The following is a 20,157-nucleotide window of genomic DNA, read 5'->3' on the forward strand; positions in this document are numbered from 1 at the left end:
ACCTTCACATATAGGACCTCTTTCAGATTTTCAGTATAAGGAGTCATAACATTGCCTTTCAGAGTCTCCAGTTAGAAGTGCCCTTGTTTTTCCTCTGAAAGCCTTGTGGGATCATGTGACTGAATATTTCATGGCCTTGTTCCTTTGTGCTTTTGCCCCTACTATTTAAAACTATGAATTCTGGATCGTTCAAAGCACTTTACGGATAGTAATCCCTGCAACAATCCTATAGAGTAGTCCATCATCATTACCCCCATATGGAAGATGGCATGCAAGATACAGTGGCCACTTAACAGGGTTCCTGGCAAAGTTAAGTGTTGACCCAGGAGCCTCCAAGATCACAGGCCATACTCTTAGCTACGTTTGCATACCAGGCTTATTTTATTTTTTGCTTTCCTCTCTGTGCCCTTTTACTTTTATGCATCTAATGCGACCATTGAAGGTTAGCGACCTTAGCTTAAGTGAACTGAGCCAATATCTAGTTTCACAGAATGATTTAAATTCTAGTCCAGGCACCCTCTTCAGCTTGTATATGATGGATAAATTTATCAACAGGGGAAAAAAAGCTTGATATCTTATTTCTCAGGTGAAACCAGGGGAGGAAGAAGAAGAGGAAGAGGTGGAGCTAGAACTTTGGTCTTCCGAAGTCAATGTCATTGAACTTGTAAAAGACACTAAGATGGGCTTAGGATTCAGCATTTTGGACTACCAGGTATGCTGTGCATCCGTGATGATTAATTGCCTTCAATCCTTATTGCATTTACGGTTGTGCCTTAGTATTCCCTGTACGTTTTGTTGACGTGATCTTTGCATCTTAGCAAAGAGCTGAGTTGGTTCTTCTGCAGTTTTTGTTTTTAGTCTCAAAAACTTTCTGTGTAGATACATGAGCTGTTTTTAAATAGCTAATAAAAACTATTATCCATTGTTATGGATTAGTGTAGTGAAATAATAATAGGAAGAAGCAGAAGAAGAAGCCATGATTTAATAAACAAAATAATAATCTCTAAGAAGCATGCTTTGGCTTCTATCTCTAGTTCAGAAGTGTGCAGTATGTGCTTCCAGGTCTGCCTCTTGCCTACTGCCTAATCTTACATGGTCCACAACATTCCCTCCCACTGATCAGCTGAGCTGAGCACTGGGGAAAAATGGGTGATGCTCCAAATGAACATCAGCTTTTCTCTGCAGTCCTGCTTCCTTTTCTCCTCCCTCTCTCAGTTGTTCCCTTCCACTGTTAATGAGCCTGACTGGATTACTTCGTACAATTTATAGCTCAATCTGAAAAATTGCTTTATTCACAATTAAAAGACTGGGATGTCTTTATCTAAGTAGTTTTCCCCCCAGTATTGTTTAGGGACATCAGGCCTCAGAAAGAACCCCTTACTTGAAACTTTGGAGAGGTGTTGCAAATCATGATATACATATATCACTGGGCTAGACAGGCCAATGGCTTGACTCAGTGCAAGGTAACTTTGTATGGTCATTGCAAAGCAGGGTATTATATTAGCTTCAAAAATTGCTATTATTGCTGCTCTATGAATACTATTACATAGTTCAATAGCAAACTCAAAATTTTTGAACTGGATTATTTCCTGTTCCAAGGAATATTGTGTTAATTTTTTAATGGAAATAATAACAAGCCAAAGGAAAGCCTTGTGTTATTTAGGAGAAAATAGTGAGGACAATAATAGAATTTCAGAACTGGAAATGGTGACATCAAGTTTGAACATCATAGTGAAACATAGTCCCCCTCCATAAAAGCTCAATTTTGTCAGTGTAAAATGAAAGTTGTTGCATTTTGAAAATAGTTGAAACTAAAATTTGTCTGAGCAAAGTTTACCAGGAATAGAAAATAGTGTACGCTGCTGATGTCATCAATATGATATTTTTAAAGGCTCCAACTAAGGAATGTAGTTAACTGTTTGCCGTAACACACTGCATATATGAGTGCTGTCTAAATGCTTTTGTTTAATAAGACAAATATGTCAAAGGATATAGAAATCTATAATACTTTTACAAAATAAGACACAAACTGGGGACGGATTCAAGACAAATACTTGAGACGTGCTTGTGAAAAGTTTTTTTCCCCTTGACATATTTTATGTTTCAGAGGGGGTCCCAAATGTTTACAGTATATCTACCTACTATCCTTTGCAGAGGGCAATAATATGCAGACTTGCTTTTATATTTTTGTATGATCAGAATTAATGGAGGCTTTAATAACAGTTTTTATTTACTTACCGATGCAAATACATTGGCAAGGAATAGGATGCAGCTAAATTTGAATTATTTGAAATGGGCTTTAAGCCATTTAATTTTAGATCTTCCATCATTTTAAGATATTGGTTTATAAAGTGCAGCGTGTCCTTGCTGAGCTACTAAGCTTTTTATGGTGCATATCTATTAATGAGGTATATTCAGTCACAGTAACTCTTTTGATAGGCCATGGGGGAGGGGGGCAAATTAATATATGCAACTAGAATTGGCCCTTCTATAATAGACTGGAGTGACCCGTGGAAAACTAAATTATTGCCTTAGCCCAGGAATGGCTAACCTGTGGCCCTGTAGTTGTTGTTGGACTATAACTCCCATCATCACTCACCACTAGCTATGGTTGCTGGGACTGGTAGGAGCTGAGAGTCCAACATTTTGAAGGATCACGTGTTTTCCATCTCTGACCTAGCCCATGCTTACCTGACCTCTGTAGTATTTTGCACTTGCTTCTCCACTTCCATCAATCTGTAAGCCAGCCTTCACCAACACATTGTTCTGGACTATAAAACAGGGGCTGATGGGAGTTGTAGTCCAAAGCATTGAGAGGTCATCTAATAGGCAAAGGCTCTCTAAGCACTAACCTGCCCTATGATACCACCTTGGGTGTATATATTGGATAATGCACATAATAGCTTACAGGCACTGCTTTTCTCTCTCCTTCTCAGCCATATTCTTACAAATGCTTTTTGATGTATTTTTTTATTAACCTCTTCTCTTTCTTCCTGTAACCAAGGTTGCTTCCACACAAGGGCCCTTTGGCGATGCTGAGGCACTGCCGTTTTTGCAATTAGCTGGAAGTCTTGGTAGCAGTAGACCATAGATGCTTCTTGGAAATTGGAATGATTGGAGGGTAGGGATTTCCCTGAGTCAGGGCTCTGGAAAAAAAATGTTTCTTTTCCAGCTTCCAGGGACTATTGGAGGAGATGCTATATGAATGCAGTCACAGTGATTCTCATGACTGCATAGCGGGGGGTGGAACATGGCTAATGGCTAATCAGTGAAAACAAAATGAAACTACTGGGGGAAATTATTCAGTGTTAGACATTTTTCCTGCTGTATCCTTGCAACCATATCCTTGCTGTAGATGTTTATGTTACATCCAGATTAGATGTTGTAATTGCTCTATGTGGAGCCACATTTGAAATTCAGCAGCATAGCTTTTGACTGCTATAACTGCTATAAGCATGTTTAATGTTACGAACTACTCAGCTGATTACTACTCTCAATTCAAGATGGCGGTTAGCTACTTAAAGTTCTGAGCATCCAGATTTGGGATAATTCAGGGAGCAGCTCTGTTATGAATAGCCCATGTTTTCAAGAGGGTACTAAAGGGTACACAGTACTGGCACCTCTTTTTTGTTGTTGTTAAAAAGTGTGACACTTCCTGTAACAACTTCATTGTTAGTACCGACACCTATTTTTCTATTAAAAAAGCAATCTTTGACCACCCAATGAGATCCTATGATAGATGTATTTGCCTTCAGATACCAGATTGATATCTGCTAGGAGCAGGGCTGCCCACACAATATCAACTTGTTTTCCATGCAAGCTAGCTCTATTGCAACATTTAGATATTGAGTTGATGTTGCTGATTGGTCAGGAATTTGAAGTCTGAAGGGCTAGAAAGTATTATATTCTGCTTCTGTTTTCAGCAGCGCTTGTATTTTTGGTGGTTTTAGTATTGCTATGGTTGTTTAATAGAAAAACATGGCAAAACATAAAATGTTTAATTTATTTATGTTACACTGTAGCCGTTGGCCCTTTGGGCACTCCTTGTAAGCTGTAACTTGGCTGGTTCTTTCTGACTTTTCTGCACAACTGCAGACATGCACTCAGCCAAAGACTGTTTTGTCTGTACGCTGTGGTGTTTGTGTGGACTGGGCCATCATATCAGACAAAGTTAGACAGAAGAAATGGTGGCTACAGAGAAACTGCCCAAATGGAAAGGGTGGACCATATGTTTTGCCTCTAAAGCTTACTGGAAAAAATATCTGCTCTTTCCAGCAGCATTTGCAATATATCATTATATATTAAAGTGAGTAAATGGCATCCGTTGTGACATTTGTATGGCCGATAACTTAATTTAAAAGTTTTATACTGTGTGAGATAATTAATGAGCTCTAATATCTCTTTGCTGTAATTACATAATAAATCACACACAGTAAAACTCACTTTTGCAAAGCAGGACAGAGGTTTATTACTGGGAGAACAAAGGCCATATCTGAGGCTTTCTGTATTTCTGGAATTCTTAGCCGTTCCTCACTCGTCTGCCTTTTCCAGTATTCTGCTCTTAACTGTGAGCAATACCAGATGAGCTTTTGGAAGGCGAAGGCAATCCCAAAATGGGTGGTTTGGGAATAATTTGCCTGTAGGCTTTAGTTTTATAGGGATGTCAGAAAGAATCTGCAGTTGTTTTTCCCCCATTTTGCATAAACATTTGAAACGTTCTTATAGTTTAGGGTGTAATTTTAGTTGCTGGACAGTTGGCTGTCCAGCATGTTATGTGCACGACCTCCAAAGCTTCACACAGGGGAAAATGAGGACTTGCCTGCAATGTGCCTATTCCTGTGGCAAGGATTGTTTTACGGAAGGCTCTTTGCTCTCCGGCATTATTCATTTGCTTAGCAAATTTATTGGGGTGGGGATAAAGTCAAGAGCACGATAGTGGTTCTTTTGGCAAAAGAAATAATGGTAAATATAGGATACTATCAATTCAAAATACAGTGGTACTTCTGGTTACGTACTTAATTCGTTCCAGAGGTCTGTTCTGAACCTGAAACCGTTCTTAACCTGAGGTACCACTTTAGCTAATGGGGCCTCCCACTGCCTCCGCACAATTTCTGTTCTCATCCTGAGGTAAAGTTCTTAACCCGAGGTACTACTTCCGGGTTAGCAGAGTCTGTAACCCGAAGTGTTTGTAACCTGAGGTACCACTGTATACCTTGGCATCAGCAGTATGTGAAGTGGAAGGCTATGTACCTTAGGGTTTCATGCATGTGCCATTACTGACATGTTCACCCAGCTGGGGATGCAACCAGCTACCCACTCAAAGGGTTTCACTTCTAGAGATAAGGAAGCTACCATTTCATACTGTGTTTTAAAAAGAAAAAAGAAACAAAACATTCTCCCTTAAGGGAGAATGATGTACCAGGGCAGGGATTAAAAAACAGGGGATGTTCCTGATAAATAAGGGGTGGTTGGAAGAGATGTGTATGTGCTGTCCTTTGTATTGGATCATTTTTTTCAGAGAACTCCCTTTCTATATCAGTACTCTGGGTCCTTCATGACCTCTAGGAGGAAAGAAGGTTGCTTTGGCATAATTCTGGATTCATTGCTGTCATGGAGGCATGGGTGGTCTCCAGGCCTTGGAAAGTTTTCTACCTGCTTAGGCTGTTGACCCAACTCTGCCTCTGCGTGGGTGAAAATACCTTGCCAGAGACTGGCAGGGCCCTGATGTGGCAAAGACAGGGGGGTGGAGGTGGAGGCTGACCCAGGAGAAGGGACCAATGATTTATGAGGTTTGGTGCCACCTGTGAGGCAGGAGCCAGGGTGGGAGGAAAAGGAAATGCCCAAGCAGTGTGATGTGGGGAATGGGGTGTAGGACATGTCAGAAGCAGTGATATGCGGTCAGTGGTCTAGGAGGACTAGACTAGAACCCAAAATGTTCCCCGGCACATCCTTCCAAAAGCCTGGGAAGCTTCTGCCCCGCTTAGGGAGAGAGGTGCAATGGTTTTGGAAAAATGACCTTGCAGGCTAAATTTGAGCCCATGCTGTGCCTAATTAGGCCTGTAGCCCTATGCCTGGATTGTAGTATTTTCAGTGGGAACAGTTTTAACATCTTCGAGCTTGTGATTTGCTTTTAGCTGATGGTTTCTTCACTGTTTATTTATGTTTTTGTCTATATAACATAAATTGCTTTGGAGGCATTATTTGTGTTAGGTGACCTATAAATTTTAATTTAATCTACTGAACCAATAGGCCAGTTGATAACTCAGGATTTTTGTGGTGTTGCAAGATGCAACACAAACCTACATCTGCTGGTTCCCCCATGCCTGGTAATTAAATGTGGGATGGTGTTAAATCTAATATTCTGGCCAAATTCTAGGTTGAGTAATATTCTCTGGCTCCCTTATTTTTTCTCTCCACCATTCTGTTTGGATGAGTAGCTCACCTCCTAACTAACTTTTATGTAGTGTTGCTGGCGAATTCATAGATGACTTCATTTTACTTGATCTGTAGACTTAAAGTTATTTTTCATATAAAGTTCATAAAGGGCTTTGGACAGAAGGTGCTGTAGAAATGGATGCTATTTGCCAACAGTATGCAAGTGTTTTGCTTATTAGTAATCTTTGTAAAAATCAATTATTTACCATACATTCCACAAAATGGAGCCTATGAAAGAAAACAAGTCTCTAATGAGCAAACCTCAAAAATTAGAAGCTTGGAAATCAGATATGATCCAGACTGGAGTTTCAATCTCTGGTCAAGAATAAGATTATAGAACTGGAAAGATAAATGAGCTTTTTTATAAATGTACTTTGACCGCACAAATGTGATATGTAGTGCTCTTACTGGGTGTATGGTTTGGCAAGTTTTCACTTAGTTTCCAGCCTAAAATTCTAACGATTTCCCCTAGTCTACAATTTTAACAGCTTCACATTTGTTTTTATTCAATTTCTGTCCGATCAGATATGTTAAAGGCACTATCCTTAACGTATGGAAAACTAAGCTCTGTGGAAAATGCATTTAGCTGTAGGATTAATGGTAAAGCCAGGTATATTATCAAATCATTCAACATAACACAACACCAATCAATAATACTTGAAACATTGCTGGGCTTGTTTCTATCACTAAACTAAAGATGGTGGGGATTGAACCTGGAACTTTTCTGCATGCAAAATTATTAATAGGCTGATTTATGTTTCTTAATGCTCTTTGGTAAGATCCTCTGTTGCTTGCTCTGCCCAAGTTCCAGCTTTAAATATTTTTGTTAACCACACAGTTCTCTAACATCTTTGCCCTTATGTAATTGGGACGCGGGTGGCACTGTGGTTTAAACCACTGTGCTGCTTGGGCTTGCCAGTTGGAAGGTCAGTGGTTCGAATTCCCATGATGGGGTGAGCTCCCATTGCTCGGACCCAGCTCCTGCCAACCTAGCATTTCGAAAGCATGCAGTGCAAGTAAATAAATAGGTACCGCTCCTGCGGGAAGGTAAACGGCATTTCCTTGCGCTGCCTTGGCTTTGTCAGAAGCGGCTTAGTCATGCTGGCCACATGACCTGGAAAAACTGTCAGCGGAAGCGGACAAACGCCAGCTCCCCCGGCCTGTAAAGCAAGATGAGCGCCGCAACCCCAGAGTTGTTCCCAACTGGACTTAACTGTCACAGGTACCTTTACCTTTACCTAATTATTAGCATAAGGAGCAGAGGTGCCATTAAAGCATGGAAGCCAGTCTCGTTCACACCATACATTTAAAACCACCGTTTTAACAGTCATGGCTTCCCCCAAAGAATCCTGGGAATTCTAATTAGTTAAGGGTCCTGGCTTCACAATCCCAGCACCCTTATCAAGGTAGAATTCCCAGGTTTCTCCAGGACTTTTAAAGTTTTGTAATAGAGCTTTAAAAGTATGGTGTTAACCTTTATCCTTTTTCAGCGGTTGATTTGTTGCTTCCATATTCTCCCCCCCCCCAGTCAGTCTGTCCTGTCTATCTGCACTTGTTGCTGCTAGATGCATATCAAGGATGCAATGTTCTTGGGATCTCAGGCTGGTTCTACTAATTTGGTAACTTGGGCAGTATCTTTTTCTTCCTAGGCTTCCTCAAGTGAATAATATCAAAAAGGATATAAAACTCAGAGCCAAGGTTTGGCTACTAACTAATGGATCAGTAGCTGAAACATGTGTTCTTCTTTCCCTTGTTAACGTTCCAGGTTTTATAGTGTCCGCGGCTGGCTTTAGGTTTGCAGTGTCAAAAATCTCATCCACTGGTTTTAGATTTGTATAAAATTCTACAAGGACAGCTGGCCTGAGATTTTTCAGGTCTGCAGGGGGGAGGGGCAGAAAAATGCCCAGGATAGGATATGGAATATCACCAAAGGAAGTTCTGGCCCGAAGGGAGCACACAGCTTGGATGGAGGAAAGGCGCAGGTGGTTTTAGAAAAGCCTGTTTGAAAGGATGGCTGGAAGATATTCAGGAATTGATTCTAGACGGAAGAAATGGATTGAGTGGAAAGCGATTTTATTCTTGAGGTATGAAAATAGCCCTGATGTAGCTTGAGTAAACTGGCTTTTGGTCAGGGTAGCCAGTGAATGTTGGATCAAATCCACTTCATGAATCTCATGTTCCAACTTGGTTCAGTCATGCCTATCCTGGCAAATACCCCAGGTACTTTTTCATCCACCTTTCAGAAACAATCCAGCAAATATATGACGGCTGTTTTAATCATTACATGCCCTCTGTGGAGAGGGCGGCAACATCCAGGTGCCCATTGGGCCTGGTGGGGCAGAGGGCATGTGACCAAATGGTAGGCAGAACCAGGGAATAGGTAAAGCTGGAACAAAATGGTTCCACAAACCCAGTCCACGTTTGGCAGAGTGGTAGGATTTGGAGAGAAGTAACTTCCCCAAGAAACTATGTACAGACTGCGGTCCTATACAGGCATCTCTTCACTTGTGCACGATTGTGTATATAATTAAATAGTTTAATTCATACCTGGAAATGGAATGAGAGAGCTGGAGAGAGGCTGAAGAGATAGCCTGAAGAGGACTTCAGTGAGGGCAGAGAAGAGACTGGAGGCACAGCAGGGCTTTTTCTTTAGGCCCCTCAGCCTCCCCACCTGGTAGCGCAGCAGCAGCAGCACTCCTGCCAGCCCCAGAGTTTCAATTCCAGTTATGGATATTTTTAGTACAGTATTATTATTATTTTGGAGAGTAGTATTTTGGAGAGGGAGTGGCAGAGGTCATTTAAAGGGTGTTAAGAGGGTGTTCCCCACTTATGCGCATCACGCACCGGAACGTAACACCCACATAAGTGGGGAGTTGCTTATACATGCTTACATAAGAGTAAGCCCCAAGGAACTCAATTGAACCTACTTCTGAATAGTCCTGCAGAGAATTGCTATGTATAGCCCATCAATACCTCACTTTCTCAGGTTGAAAAGAAAACCAGGTTCCCACTTCTATACAACAATTAAAGTTGCAGATGCCGCCTGCCTAGTTTTGCATCTGACCACCCTCTGTCTCATACGTTTGCTCAGTTCATGCTTTCACTTGCCCCCCTCCCTTTCTAAGACTGCAGACTTTATGCATCTTTACATGGAAATAAGCCCCAGTGAGCTTGGTGGGATTTCTCCCCCAACAGATAGATATATAAGACAGGGTTGGGGAACCATTTTGGCTCCTTGGGTCAGATGCTTACCAACATCTGATGTGCACACCAAATCTGACATGTGGCAAGGCTCCCCACCTGTCAATCATGTGACATCATTGTAATGAAACATAACTGACAGACGGTTTTGCTCTGATCTTAAAAGGGAAGTGGGAGGTGGATTGCAAATCTCATGTCAATCTTAAAGACTGACAGATATCACTTTGATTTGCTGGTGTTCCATGCAGCTACTGCTTGCTATATATAAACACTCACACGTAAGCAAGCTCTGCAGAATAAGTTACGGCAATAATCCAACATTATCATGCCACTACTTAATACTTCACTTGTGTTGTGCTTGGGACTATTGGTAACATGAACAGCAGTTTTAAACCACACATTTTTTGGTGAAAATCAAATACGTTGGTCCTCTGAATGAATGAATTTGGGGATTTCATTCGGCAAATGTACATGGTTGACAACCTCTCCCATAGCAAACCAGTCCAAATGATTACCAGATTAAAATAGCATTTGAACATCTGCCACAGGAACACCAATAATTCTATTGTTGCTGCTTTGACACCAGTTAAATATGATTTCCGAAAGCATCTGTAGTTGGGCCAAGTGGGATTGCCAATCTTCGCAAGGGTTAGGCTCCTGTTCCTAAGCAGTTGCTTTAAAGTACAGCGTGTCTCCTTGGATATCCTTTTTTACTTTAGTATATATACTTCTTTCAGTTAGAAGGTCTTTGTTTTGAGAAGAGGGTGGATGAAGAAAATTTGAAAAGGTTATTTCAACCCCACAAATCGAAACTGGATTTTAGGCCACCAAGTGAAAAAGGAAAGAAAGAAAAAAAATGTTAGGACTAGGCAACGATTTTTGCCAATTCTCCCTGCAGTTATTTTTCTTCTTCTTTGTGTAGTTTCTTTCTCTGGATCTTTACTGACATTTTCTACAACAGAAGTCTTGATTAATGCCAGATGTATAGCAAGCGTATGAAATTCATTGCTGTACTCGCCACTGCAGATCAATAAATACCCATGTTTTATTTTCCAAATGCTGCCTTCCACTACTCCTAAAACACCCTTCTGTTTAACAACTTGAATACATTTATGCAGTTTAGGGTTGTATCACTGTCATGGTGGTAAATCAGCACTTTTATATTCTTTCTAGAGGGGTTGGCTTCTGTTCACCTTGTGGGTTTTGGGGTCTGCCTTTCTCTCTCTCTCTCTCTCTCTCTCTCTCTCTCTCTCTCATTCCAATCTTTTGGAGAAGAGTAGGCTTGGTTGGAATTCCCTGTAATTTGTATTTCAGATCTGTTGTCTTCAGTGTGAGGGCTTCTTGTTTGTTTTCGTGATAGGCAGCAGGATAGACGTTTTTGTAGATCTGTGTCAGATTGAAACTGTTCCTACAAAGTCATCTTCCATAAAACGATCTTTCAGTAAGAGTGGTGCAGAGATCAACTACTTCAGGATAGACCTTGCCCTTGTTTATTCCATGTAACTTGCTTTTGAAGAAGCAACAGCAAAAACAAAGTTGGCCAATGAGGGAATTAAGGATGCAGCTTACTGGCTGGATCCAGTTTTCCTGCCCCAGATATATATGATAAATCCAGATATATCCTCCTCCAAGGCCTCTATATGGTTACTGCTCAGAGTCTTATACCTTGGGTCTCATGCTCGTCAACTGTCATGCTTTGAGCGGGACATCCTGGAATTTCAGGAGCCATTCTGGCTTCTGATTATCTACTGAGATGTTTGTTTTGGCTTCAGCAAGGGCGCAGCCCCAAAATACACCTGTTTTTTTGGGGGGGCTGTGAGCCCTGAAAGATGTGTGTCCCTATTTCCCTATGTGGCATGTTGGAGGGCATGCTACCTTGAGAGGGGCTATGCACTGACGATCATTGCACATATATCATGGAACACCATTGGAGGATCAGTGTGCTATTTTTTAATTGTATTTTATTTGGTCTGCCTTCATGCAGTTAACTCTGCATGTAAGCAGGAGTTGCTGGAATTCACTGTACACAGCAGCTACCACAGAAATCTTTATGCAAACCAGTCCTTACTTTGGGTAATTTTGATGGGTTGTATTCAGTGTAGCACTAAGCAAACTGTTTTGTCACTGCAAGTATTTCTCCTTGCACATTCTTCCCCCCTCCCTACAACATATTCCCTAAATCTGTTCTGGGTTTTCCCCCAAGCCTCTGGAGCAGATTTGGGAATTGCATGGGGTTTGTGCAGGGGGAGGAAATTCCATTGCACTAGTGCTAATCCTTGCGCAAGAGCAACAGTTTAATTGAATATCACCCAGAGACTTCAGGTGGCTTTGTTTGTACAGTGGTACCTCGGGTTAAGAACTTAATTCGTTCTGGAGGTCCGTTCTTAACCTGAAACTGTTCTTAACCTGAGGTACCACTTTTGTTAATGGGGCCTCTTGCTGCTGCCACACCGCCACCACGCAATTTCTGTTCTCATCCTGAAGCAAAGTTCTTAACCGTAGGTACTATTTCTGGGTTAGTGGAGTCTGTAACCTGAAGCGTCTGTAACCTGAGGTACCACTGTAATAGATTTGTTCCCTGCCTTTTGTCTAAGGAACTCAGGGCAACATAAAAGGTTCTCTCTTGCAACAGCCATGTGGAGTAGGTAGGACTGAGATAATGACTCTTCCAATGTTAGAGGTGCACTTAGTGGAGACCTGGGAGAGGAGCTTTTCAATCCAGGTACCCATATAATGGGACTCCTTTTCCAGAAAGATTCAGTCAGCAATTTCTCTCATGATTTTGAGATGGTCTGTTAAGACTGCTTTATCTTGCCCGACTCTGGCTTCCTGTTGTGCTGATTGTGATTTTCTTGTGTTGACCTTGTTTTAATGACTCTGTGTCATGCTCTCATATTTTTATTGTTAGATTTCGGTACTTTGCAATATGACCTAGCTGCTACAGAACCTTGACTACCTATATATCTCCCTTCCGTACAGGCTCTGTGATGAGGACTGCAGATCCTCAGCCACGGAACTGATCTTCAAAAGAACTTTTGGAGTGACCACTGTGAATTTCCTAACAATTCAGGATGTGATCACTTGCAATATTATGATTTGCAGGTGCTTTTGCAAGACTACTTCACATGTAAAAACTAAAATTGCCTCATGGAGCTCCAGCCCTGTATCAGTGCAGAATTGGTAACATTATAGAGTTTAAAGGTTTCTATGAAGAAAGGGTGAATAAAATGGAAAATATGCAACAGAGTTTGAAGAAATAACTTCATAGTTTAATTCTCTAAATGATGTTTTGCAAAATGTAATGCATTTTGTGAGCTGTGATGTGTGTTTCTCTTGGCTCTGCAGTGCAAAATGTGTGGCTTACACAAACTGACCCTAGCAAAAGTGTTCTGGTGGTAACTTAAAATGGTACAGACAAATGACTCTGAAAATGTATTTGTTTTGGTGCCTGTTAGCTGTTCTGTTCAGTGTTAGTTCTGATATATTTATATTTGGGTATTTTTGTGGCAGCAGGTATTTTGTGACTTCATTATGCCAACTTTTCTCAGAAAGCTGATTTGTCTGAACCCGGAGCCGAAGGAGTGCCAAAGCTAATATAGTTGGAAAGCCAATGGCGAGAACTGACTTATCTGTGGCATTTTCTTACATGTGCTTCTTAAAATGGCATGTGGTACTTGTTTTCAGTGAACAAGAACTTGTTCTCAGTGAAGCTGTAGTTACAGAATACAGTGGTACCTCGGGTTAAGAACTTAATTCGGTCCGGAGGTCTGTTCTTAACCTGAAACTGTTCTTAACCTGAGGTACCACTTTATCTAATGAGGCCTCCTGCTGCGGCAGCGTGATTTCTGTTCTCATCCTGAAGCAAAGTTCTTAACCCGAGGTACTATTTCTGGGTTAGCAGAGTCTGTAACTTGAAGCGATGGGAACCTGAAGCATCGGGAACCTGAGGTACCACTGTAATTAGGTGCTGCCAACTGTTCCGGGTCCTGGGCTTATTGGGGCAATGCAACATGGTAAAGATCAGTGCTATTTTTTTCTGGGGAAAAAGTGCTGGAACTCACCACAAACACCTCCCTTGTTCTCTTATAATGACAATGGCTCATACCTCAAAGGTGCGGGAACTCCATTCTGGCTGAAAAAAAGTACTGGTTAAAGAAAGATACTGACAATTCCCAATAAAAAATGGAAGGCACAATTGCTGGGGCTCTGTCACAGAGTTTGTTCCCTGCACTGGGGGTGACTGGGAATAGAGTCACGATCAGATAAAGTTCACCTCCTCCTCCACTGCCCTTCAAGGATCTTGAGTCTTCCCCAGAGATGTTTAGCTATTGAATCTGCAGTCATTGCTACTCTTTTCACTTTCATGTCAGCTGGGTTTCCTAGTTGGGATAACATTAAAGCAATCTTAATTCTCAGAGTTTCCGGCTCCACCCTTGGACCCAGTTGGCGGTGGCCACAATGCTCCATCACCAATTGCACCATACCCTAGCAGAGCCCTCTAGGTTCCCTTTCCTATTCCTTCTGTTGCCTTCTCTCTTTACTACACCTTTCTACCTTTCCTCCACTGCTCATCTTGATGCCCTTTCATGCTTAACTTCTTCACTGGCCTGTGCCTGAGCCCACCAAGGTCCATCCATCTTGTTTTGATTTCTCCTGCAGTGCCTTGAGTTGTCACTGAGGCTCCTTCATTTGCTGTTTCCTAACCTTGTGGTCCACAGTCCTTTCATAATAATGAAAAATCTTAATCTGATAGCTAAACAAGTAAATCTTCCCCCTGCACACATACACACTTTTTTGCTAAGAGCGTCAGATGCATTTAGTGATGGATCTTGTTGCTGGTCTGTAAGTGCCCTCTGTTGGCCAATGCTGAAATATCTACTTTAGATCTAATAAATCCATCTTATTGTTATGGTTCCTGGGCACCTGATATTGATATTAGTCCTACACAAAACCTGCCACCAGTTTCAGAAAGAAAATGAAATCTGGTACATAATAAGTACTGGTAACTACAGAACATGCCACTGTGCTCTAAGACCTATTTATTTGATTTTGAAACTATTTGGGAATAATAAGTAGATATAGGCATGAAGGGCCAAAGTAATAACTTTATGGAAGCATCTAGATCAGGGTGGCTCAACTTTTCATACCAAGTGGGCCACAAGAGGAAAAAAATAAAAAGGTAAAGGACCCTTGAACGGTTAAGTCCAGTCAAAGGCGATTGCGGTACTTATCTTGCTTTAAGACTGAGGGAGCCGGCGTTTCTCAACAGACAGCTTTCCAGGTCATGTGGCCAGCATGACTAAACCACTTCTGGCTCAACAGAACACCGAGATGGAAGCCAAAGTGCACGGAAATGCTGTTTACCTTCCCGCCTCAGCGATACCTATTTATCTACTTGCACTTTGGGCATGCTTTCAAACTGCTAGGTTGGCAGAAGCTGGGACAGAGTGACGGGAGCTCACTCCATCGCAGGGATTTGAACCGCCGATCTTCTGATCGGCAAGCCCAAGAGGCTCAGTGGTTTAGACCACAGCGCCACCTGTGTCAGCTTGGAACCTATGGACTGCACATTGCTTTGTTGCATGGGGGTGATGGGGGGAAGCTGGGCCAAAATTTAAAGCCCTCTCCCAGCCCTTGTGCTACCTTCCCGAAGCTGGCAAAGTGAGGTGCTGGCAGGGTCCTAGAGGCCTCCCACCTTCTTCCCAAAGCTGGAAAACAGCTAAATAGGCTTTGGAAAGGAGGCAGGGGAACTCTACTTACCTGGCTTTGGGAAGGCTAAAGGGGTCTGTGTGTGTGAAATGTTGAGGGCTGCCAAAAAAGGCATTGAGGGCCACGTGTTAGACCAGCCTGATTTAGATTGTGTTCTGAATGCAAATTCTTCATTTTCAATAATGGAGTGTTCTTGTTTTGTGTATTTATTTATTTATTTATTTAATACATTAACACCCTGTGGGTATAGGGCAGTATATAAATTTAATAATTAATAAATAAAAAAAGAATTAACACCCCACAATTCTGAATTAAGCAAATAGGTCACAGTGTGGGTTACTAAAAATGAAAACATCAAATACAAACAAGTTGGGGGTAAAAACTGCAGGCAGCCCTTTATTGCTATTCTGAACCAGGATGTAAGTTGCAGTTCAGCCTCCCTGAGATTACTGCTCTCCAAAAGTTCTGGATTGCGGTTTGCATCATACCACGGGGCTAATGGGAGTTGTTGTCCAGAAGATCCAGAGGGCACCAGGTTGGGGGATCCTGTTGTGGGCCAACAAAGCTAAGTCAGGGGGAAAGAATTGCTTTCTTCTATAGCTGAAGATGCACAAACTGCAGTTTTAAAAGTGTCTGCTCTGGGAGCCAGCAGAATGAAAAGTACAAAGTTAATTCTGGTTGTATTTGGTGCCCTTCCTTGTGTACATAAATAGCTTATCTGGATTAAAGCAAATTCTAATGGCCCTTAAATGCAGCAAATCACTTTTTAATGGATAGTGGCAGCGCTTTCTTTGGGGTGGGAGAGGGACGCAGGGGTACACATACCCCTAAACATTTTGTGAATCTAGGTTTGGCCTCATTGAGGGGCAGTATTTCCATATGAGTAGGAAAATGAGAGTACCCCTAAACATTTTTTTAATAGGAAAAAAAGCACTGGGTATTCACAGTCATTGGTCCTGATGGAGAAGGAAAATAAAGTTGTCTAAATGATATAGCCACCACCACAATAGTGCAGCGAGGAACTGATCGGGTATCGTGCGTTGCTAGTTTTCTGAGATCTTGTACTCTGTCTTGAAGTTCCTCAAATTGGTGGGATTTTAGGAAACTCAAGCAAGCCTCCCAAAACATCGTACTTCTTTAAATATGTCTGTTTCATTGGTCCTTTACAAAAGTATACTGCTTATAATCTACTGGTATTTTCCTTAAATGAAAAACTGGGGTCTTTGAACAAAAATGTGGCTTTTGAATCTTTTATTGCTTGACTTATAAAATAAACTAGATTTGTAGGTTTTTCTCCTTCAGCAACTATACTGCCATCCAAACCTTTTGGGTGACAGACCAGTTTCTCTGTGCAGCAATATGCCGTTTCTAGCTGATTGATCTTTCCCATTATGTAGCTTCTCTTCTCTTCCTATACAAGAGCTCCCTCTGCTTGAGAATGGTAGCGTAGTTATAGCAAATGCATTCTTCATTTTATCCCCTGAATATTTGTATGCTTCGATTCTGCTCTTAATTAGATTTATTATTATTATTTTATTTTTGGAGAGGGTAGATAATTGCTGACTCACCTTAGAACTAATAGAATTTGGCTTCCACATCCCTTTACTGTCTCTTTATCCTGAAATAATAACTATAAAGGGGGCATTTTTTGTTGAAATTAGGTTCTTGGAAAACTATGCTGAAGTCAAGGTGCTGTTGCTTATTATACCTTGGTCTTTCCACGGAATAAAAGAACCACTCCCTGTTTATTCCTGTCACATTGGTGAATGTCTGTGTCTACTGTTGGGTGTCTTGATTTGGTTCCCCAAAATATTATCTGTTTGCCATGTGTCCTTTCTAGTGGAGATGACAATGTACAGAATTGCAGAATATCTGAGTAGCCTTGCCTGCCATGTTTTTCTTCCAGTTCTTTTTTTTAGTAATATCCACATTTCCTTGTTGAATTGCATGTGCTCTGACACTAGTCTTTGCGCTCTTTCTCCCCTCCCTTCGTGACATTCTTATTATCATTTGGCAAACCTTGTCATTTTGCTGCTTTTCCTTCTATAATTTTTCAACTCTGTGGCCCAAATAGTAATGGAAGCCTTCTGTAGATGGACATATATATATGTTGCATGTCTGGAAGCATTCCTTCTATCTATATTTAGAAATGACAGTTTCTTTTGCTTATTTTTCAGGACCCCTTAGATCCAACCAAGGCAGCATTTGTGGTCAGTTCACTGGTGCCAAATGGAGTGGCTGAGCGTGGTGGCGAACTCTTCCCTGGTGACCGTCTGGTCTTTGTCAATGACATGTGTTTGCACAATACTACTCTGGCAGAAGCTGTAGAGGTGTTGAAATCTGTGCCACCAGGAAAAGTTCACCTTGGGATCTGTAAACCTTTGATGGTAAGGGCTGGTCATCTTATGTTATGTAACTTCCCAAATTCAGCAAAACTAGTTTGAGTGGAGTTTCCTATGCAACCCAGCTGGGGCTTGCAAGAAACAGACCAGGCCTGACCTGCTAAATTATTTGAACATGGCATATCTTATGAAGTGGTGTGCTGAAGGGCAAAGAAACATTTTTCTTTGATACTCTTGGAGTGAGAGTTTGAGTCTTGTTTTATACTAAAGACTTGTTTGGATTTCTGTCTCCCATTTATTTTAGAAATCACCCTGTTAGCTGCAATGCAGTTTGAAAATTCAGTAAAATATACAACTTAGATCCATTGATTAAAGTGGATCTAATCTGGGTTTGACTTAGTTCAATACCTTGCAGCGTAAGTGATTTTAAAGCACAGCAGCAGCCAGCCAAGATAAAATCGCAGACAGTAGTGAAATCAAAGTCGTGTACAAACAGGAATGTCTTAACCAGTCTCCTTAATTAAAGGAGGATGCCACTGTTGAGAACTTTATGTTTAGGATAGCCACATGATTTTGGATTAATAGGATTCAAAATTCTGACTTTCTCCAGGCAAGATTTTGTCATCATGCAGTCTTGCCCACTTTTACTGAGCTATTTCTTCTGAATCTTTTACATAGCACAAGTACTTCTGGTGTAGGATGTCTCATGCAATCTTTATCTCCTGTGACACAGGGCAATTTGGGTTAATCTGTTCAAGAATAGAGAGAGTGCATTTCTGCGCAGATTACTGGCATAATGTTCACTCTCTGATGATCAAATAAACCATGATATGAATGAGCACCCTGCACCTACATGCAGCCACTTTGCTCCTCCATTTGCACTGTTACAATATGAATGCAACGCAGCTGCAAACTGGCAGCTTGGTGAAAACATCACATGATGTGACTAGCTGCGGGAAAGAATCTTCCCAGAAGTTCACAGGCTTCATTTGCTCAGCGTGTAATATGAGACCTTCCTGTTGCGTATGTGAAGGAAGTCTTTGCCACTTGCTTGCTGAACACTGAACTGTTCGGACATGTTTTTTGTAGAGTTGCACAGTCATAAAATAAACAAGATGTAGAAAGACTTTCTGACTATCTTCTTTTCTCCTGCTGGTATGCAAGGAGGGAAGGGGTTGTGCATTTTCCACGCTGGGAAATGTCGCGTATCTCAATCTCCTGGACTGCGGAGATAGCAGCCAGGGCAGATCACCAGTAAGCAAGCCCGGGAGCCTGGGAGAGGAGCCAGTCTCTCCAGAGGGGGCTTGTTTTCCAACATGCACCAGCACAAAATGGAGCTAGGAAGTCAAAGTTCGCCATAGCTTCCCATTACATTCAAGCTGAGAAACTGTGAGTAATGGCTTCCACACCAGCCAGGATCTGGAGCCAGCTTTAAGCCATGGCTTGTTCCAATCACACTTTCCCAGCTCGGATATAATGGAAAGATATGTGATACAATGGAAGGATAAAGTGCACATTGGTACAAAAAGTATTAACTTGACCTACATGTATATATATATATATAGAGAGAGAGAGAGAGAGAGTGTGAGTGAGTTCTGGACGGTGAACTGGAGGTAAATGACCAGGGAAGCTCAGTGAAAAGGTTGGCCCAGTGTGCTGTAGCCGTGAAAAAGGCAAAATCAGTGTTAGGGATCCTTAGGAAATAAAATTGTCAATATAGTCCTCTGCTATTATACAAATCTACTGTCTGACTGTACTTGGCACTGTGTACAGTTCTGATTGCTGCACCTCCAAAAGGATATTGCAGAGCTTGAAAAGGTTCAGAACACAGAGCTTAGACCAGTTCCCTATGAGGACAGGTTACATTATTTGGGGCTTTTAGTTTAAAAGAAAGGGTGATAAGCACCTAGGAACTTAAGAAGTTGCCTTATATCGAGTCAGCTCATTGGTCCCTCTAGTTCAGTGCTGACTCTCAGCAGCCCAACAGAATTCATCCCAACTCTGCCTGGGGATTGAATCTAGGATATTCTGCGTCCAAAGCAGATGCTCTACCACTAAGCTGCAGCCCTTCCTGAATACATTGGCTGCCATTTTCTACAGTTTCCCCCCAAGTCTAGTACTGGGCAGTGTTACAAATACCAGAAAATAGATAGTGTAAGGCTGTCAAATTAATACGGCTCTGAATACCAGTTGTACATCACAATATAAATAAATAAGGTGACTCCCTCTGCTCTCATGTCCTGCTTGTGGACTTTCCATAGGCATCTAGTTGGCCACTGTGAGAAGAGGATGCTGGACCAGATGGGCCTTTGGGGGTTCTTATCATTTAAATGTGGCCAATGTCAGTACAGTTATACCTCGGGTTGAATGTGCTTCGGGATGAGCGTGTTCGAGTTGTGCTCCGCGGCAACCCAGAAGTAACAGAGCGCGTTACTTCCGGGTTTCGCCGCTTGTGCATGTGCAGACGCTC

The 20,157-nt window shown here is 41.7% G+C and overlaps 1 protein-coding gene across 26 annotated transcripts in view; it reads left to right on the forward strand.

Annotated features, from left to right (window-relative positions):
- The window catches only part of PATJ (PATJ crumbs cell polarity complex component), a 153,737-nt gene that overhangs the window by 27,756 nt on the left and 105,824 nt on the right, over nucleotides 1-20,157 (forward strand). For 19 of the 26 annotated variants that reach the window (XM_083742819.1, XM_083742838.1, XM_083742841.1 and 16 more), the window contains exons 17-18: nucleotides 587-712; nucleotides 17,523-17,732. In XM_083742819.1, coding sequence (XP_083598945.1) covers nucleotides 587-712; nucleotides 17,523-17,732 — 336 coding nt within the window. The remainder of the gene's footprint in view (nucleotides 1-586; nucleotides 713-17,522; nucleotides 17,733-20,157) is intronic. The other 7 variants (XM_083742834.1, XM_083742823.1, XM_083742824.1 and 4 more) reach the window with 1 other exon arrangement.

This window comes from Podarcis gaigeae (assembly GCF_964106915.1).
Source record: "Podarcis gaigeae genome assembly, chromosome: 6".
Classification (NCBI taxonomy): Eukaryota; Metazoa; Chordata; class Lepidosauria; order Squamata; family Lacertidae; genus Podarcis; species Podarcis gaigeae.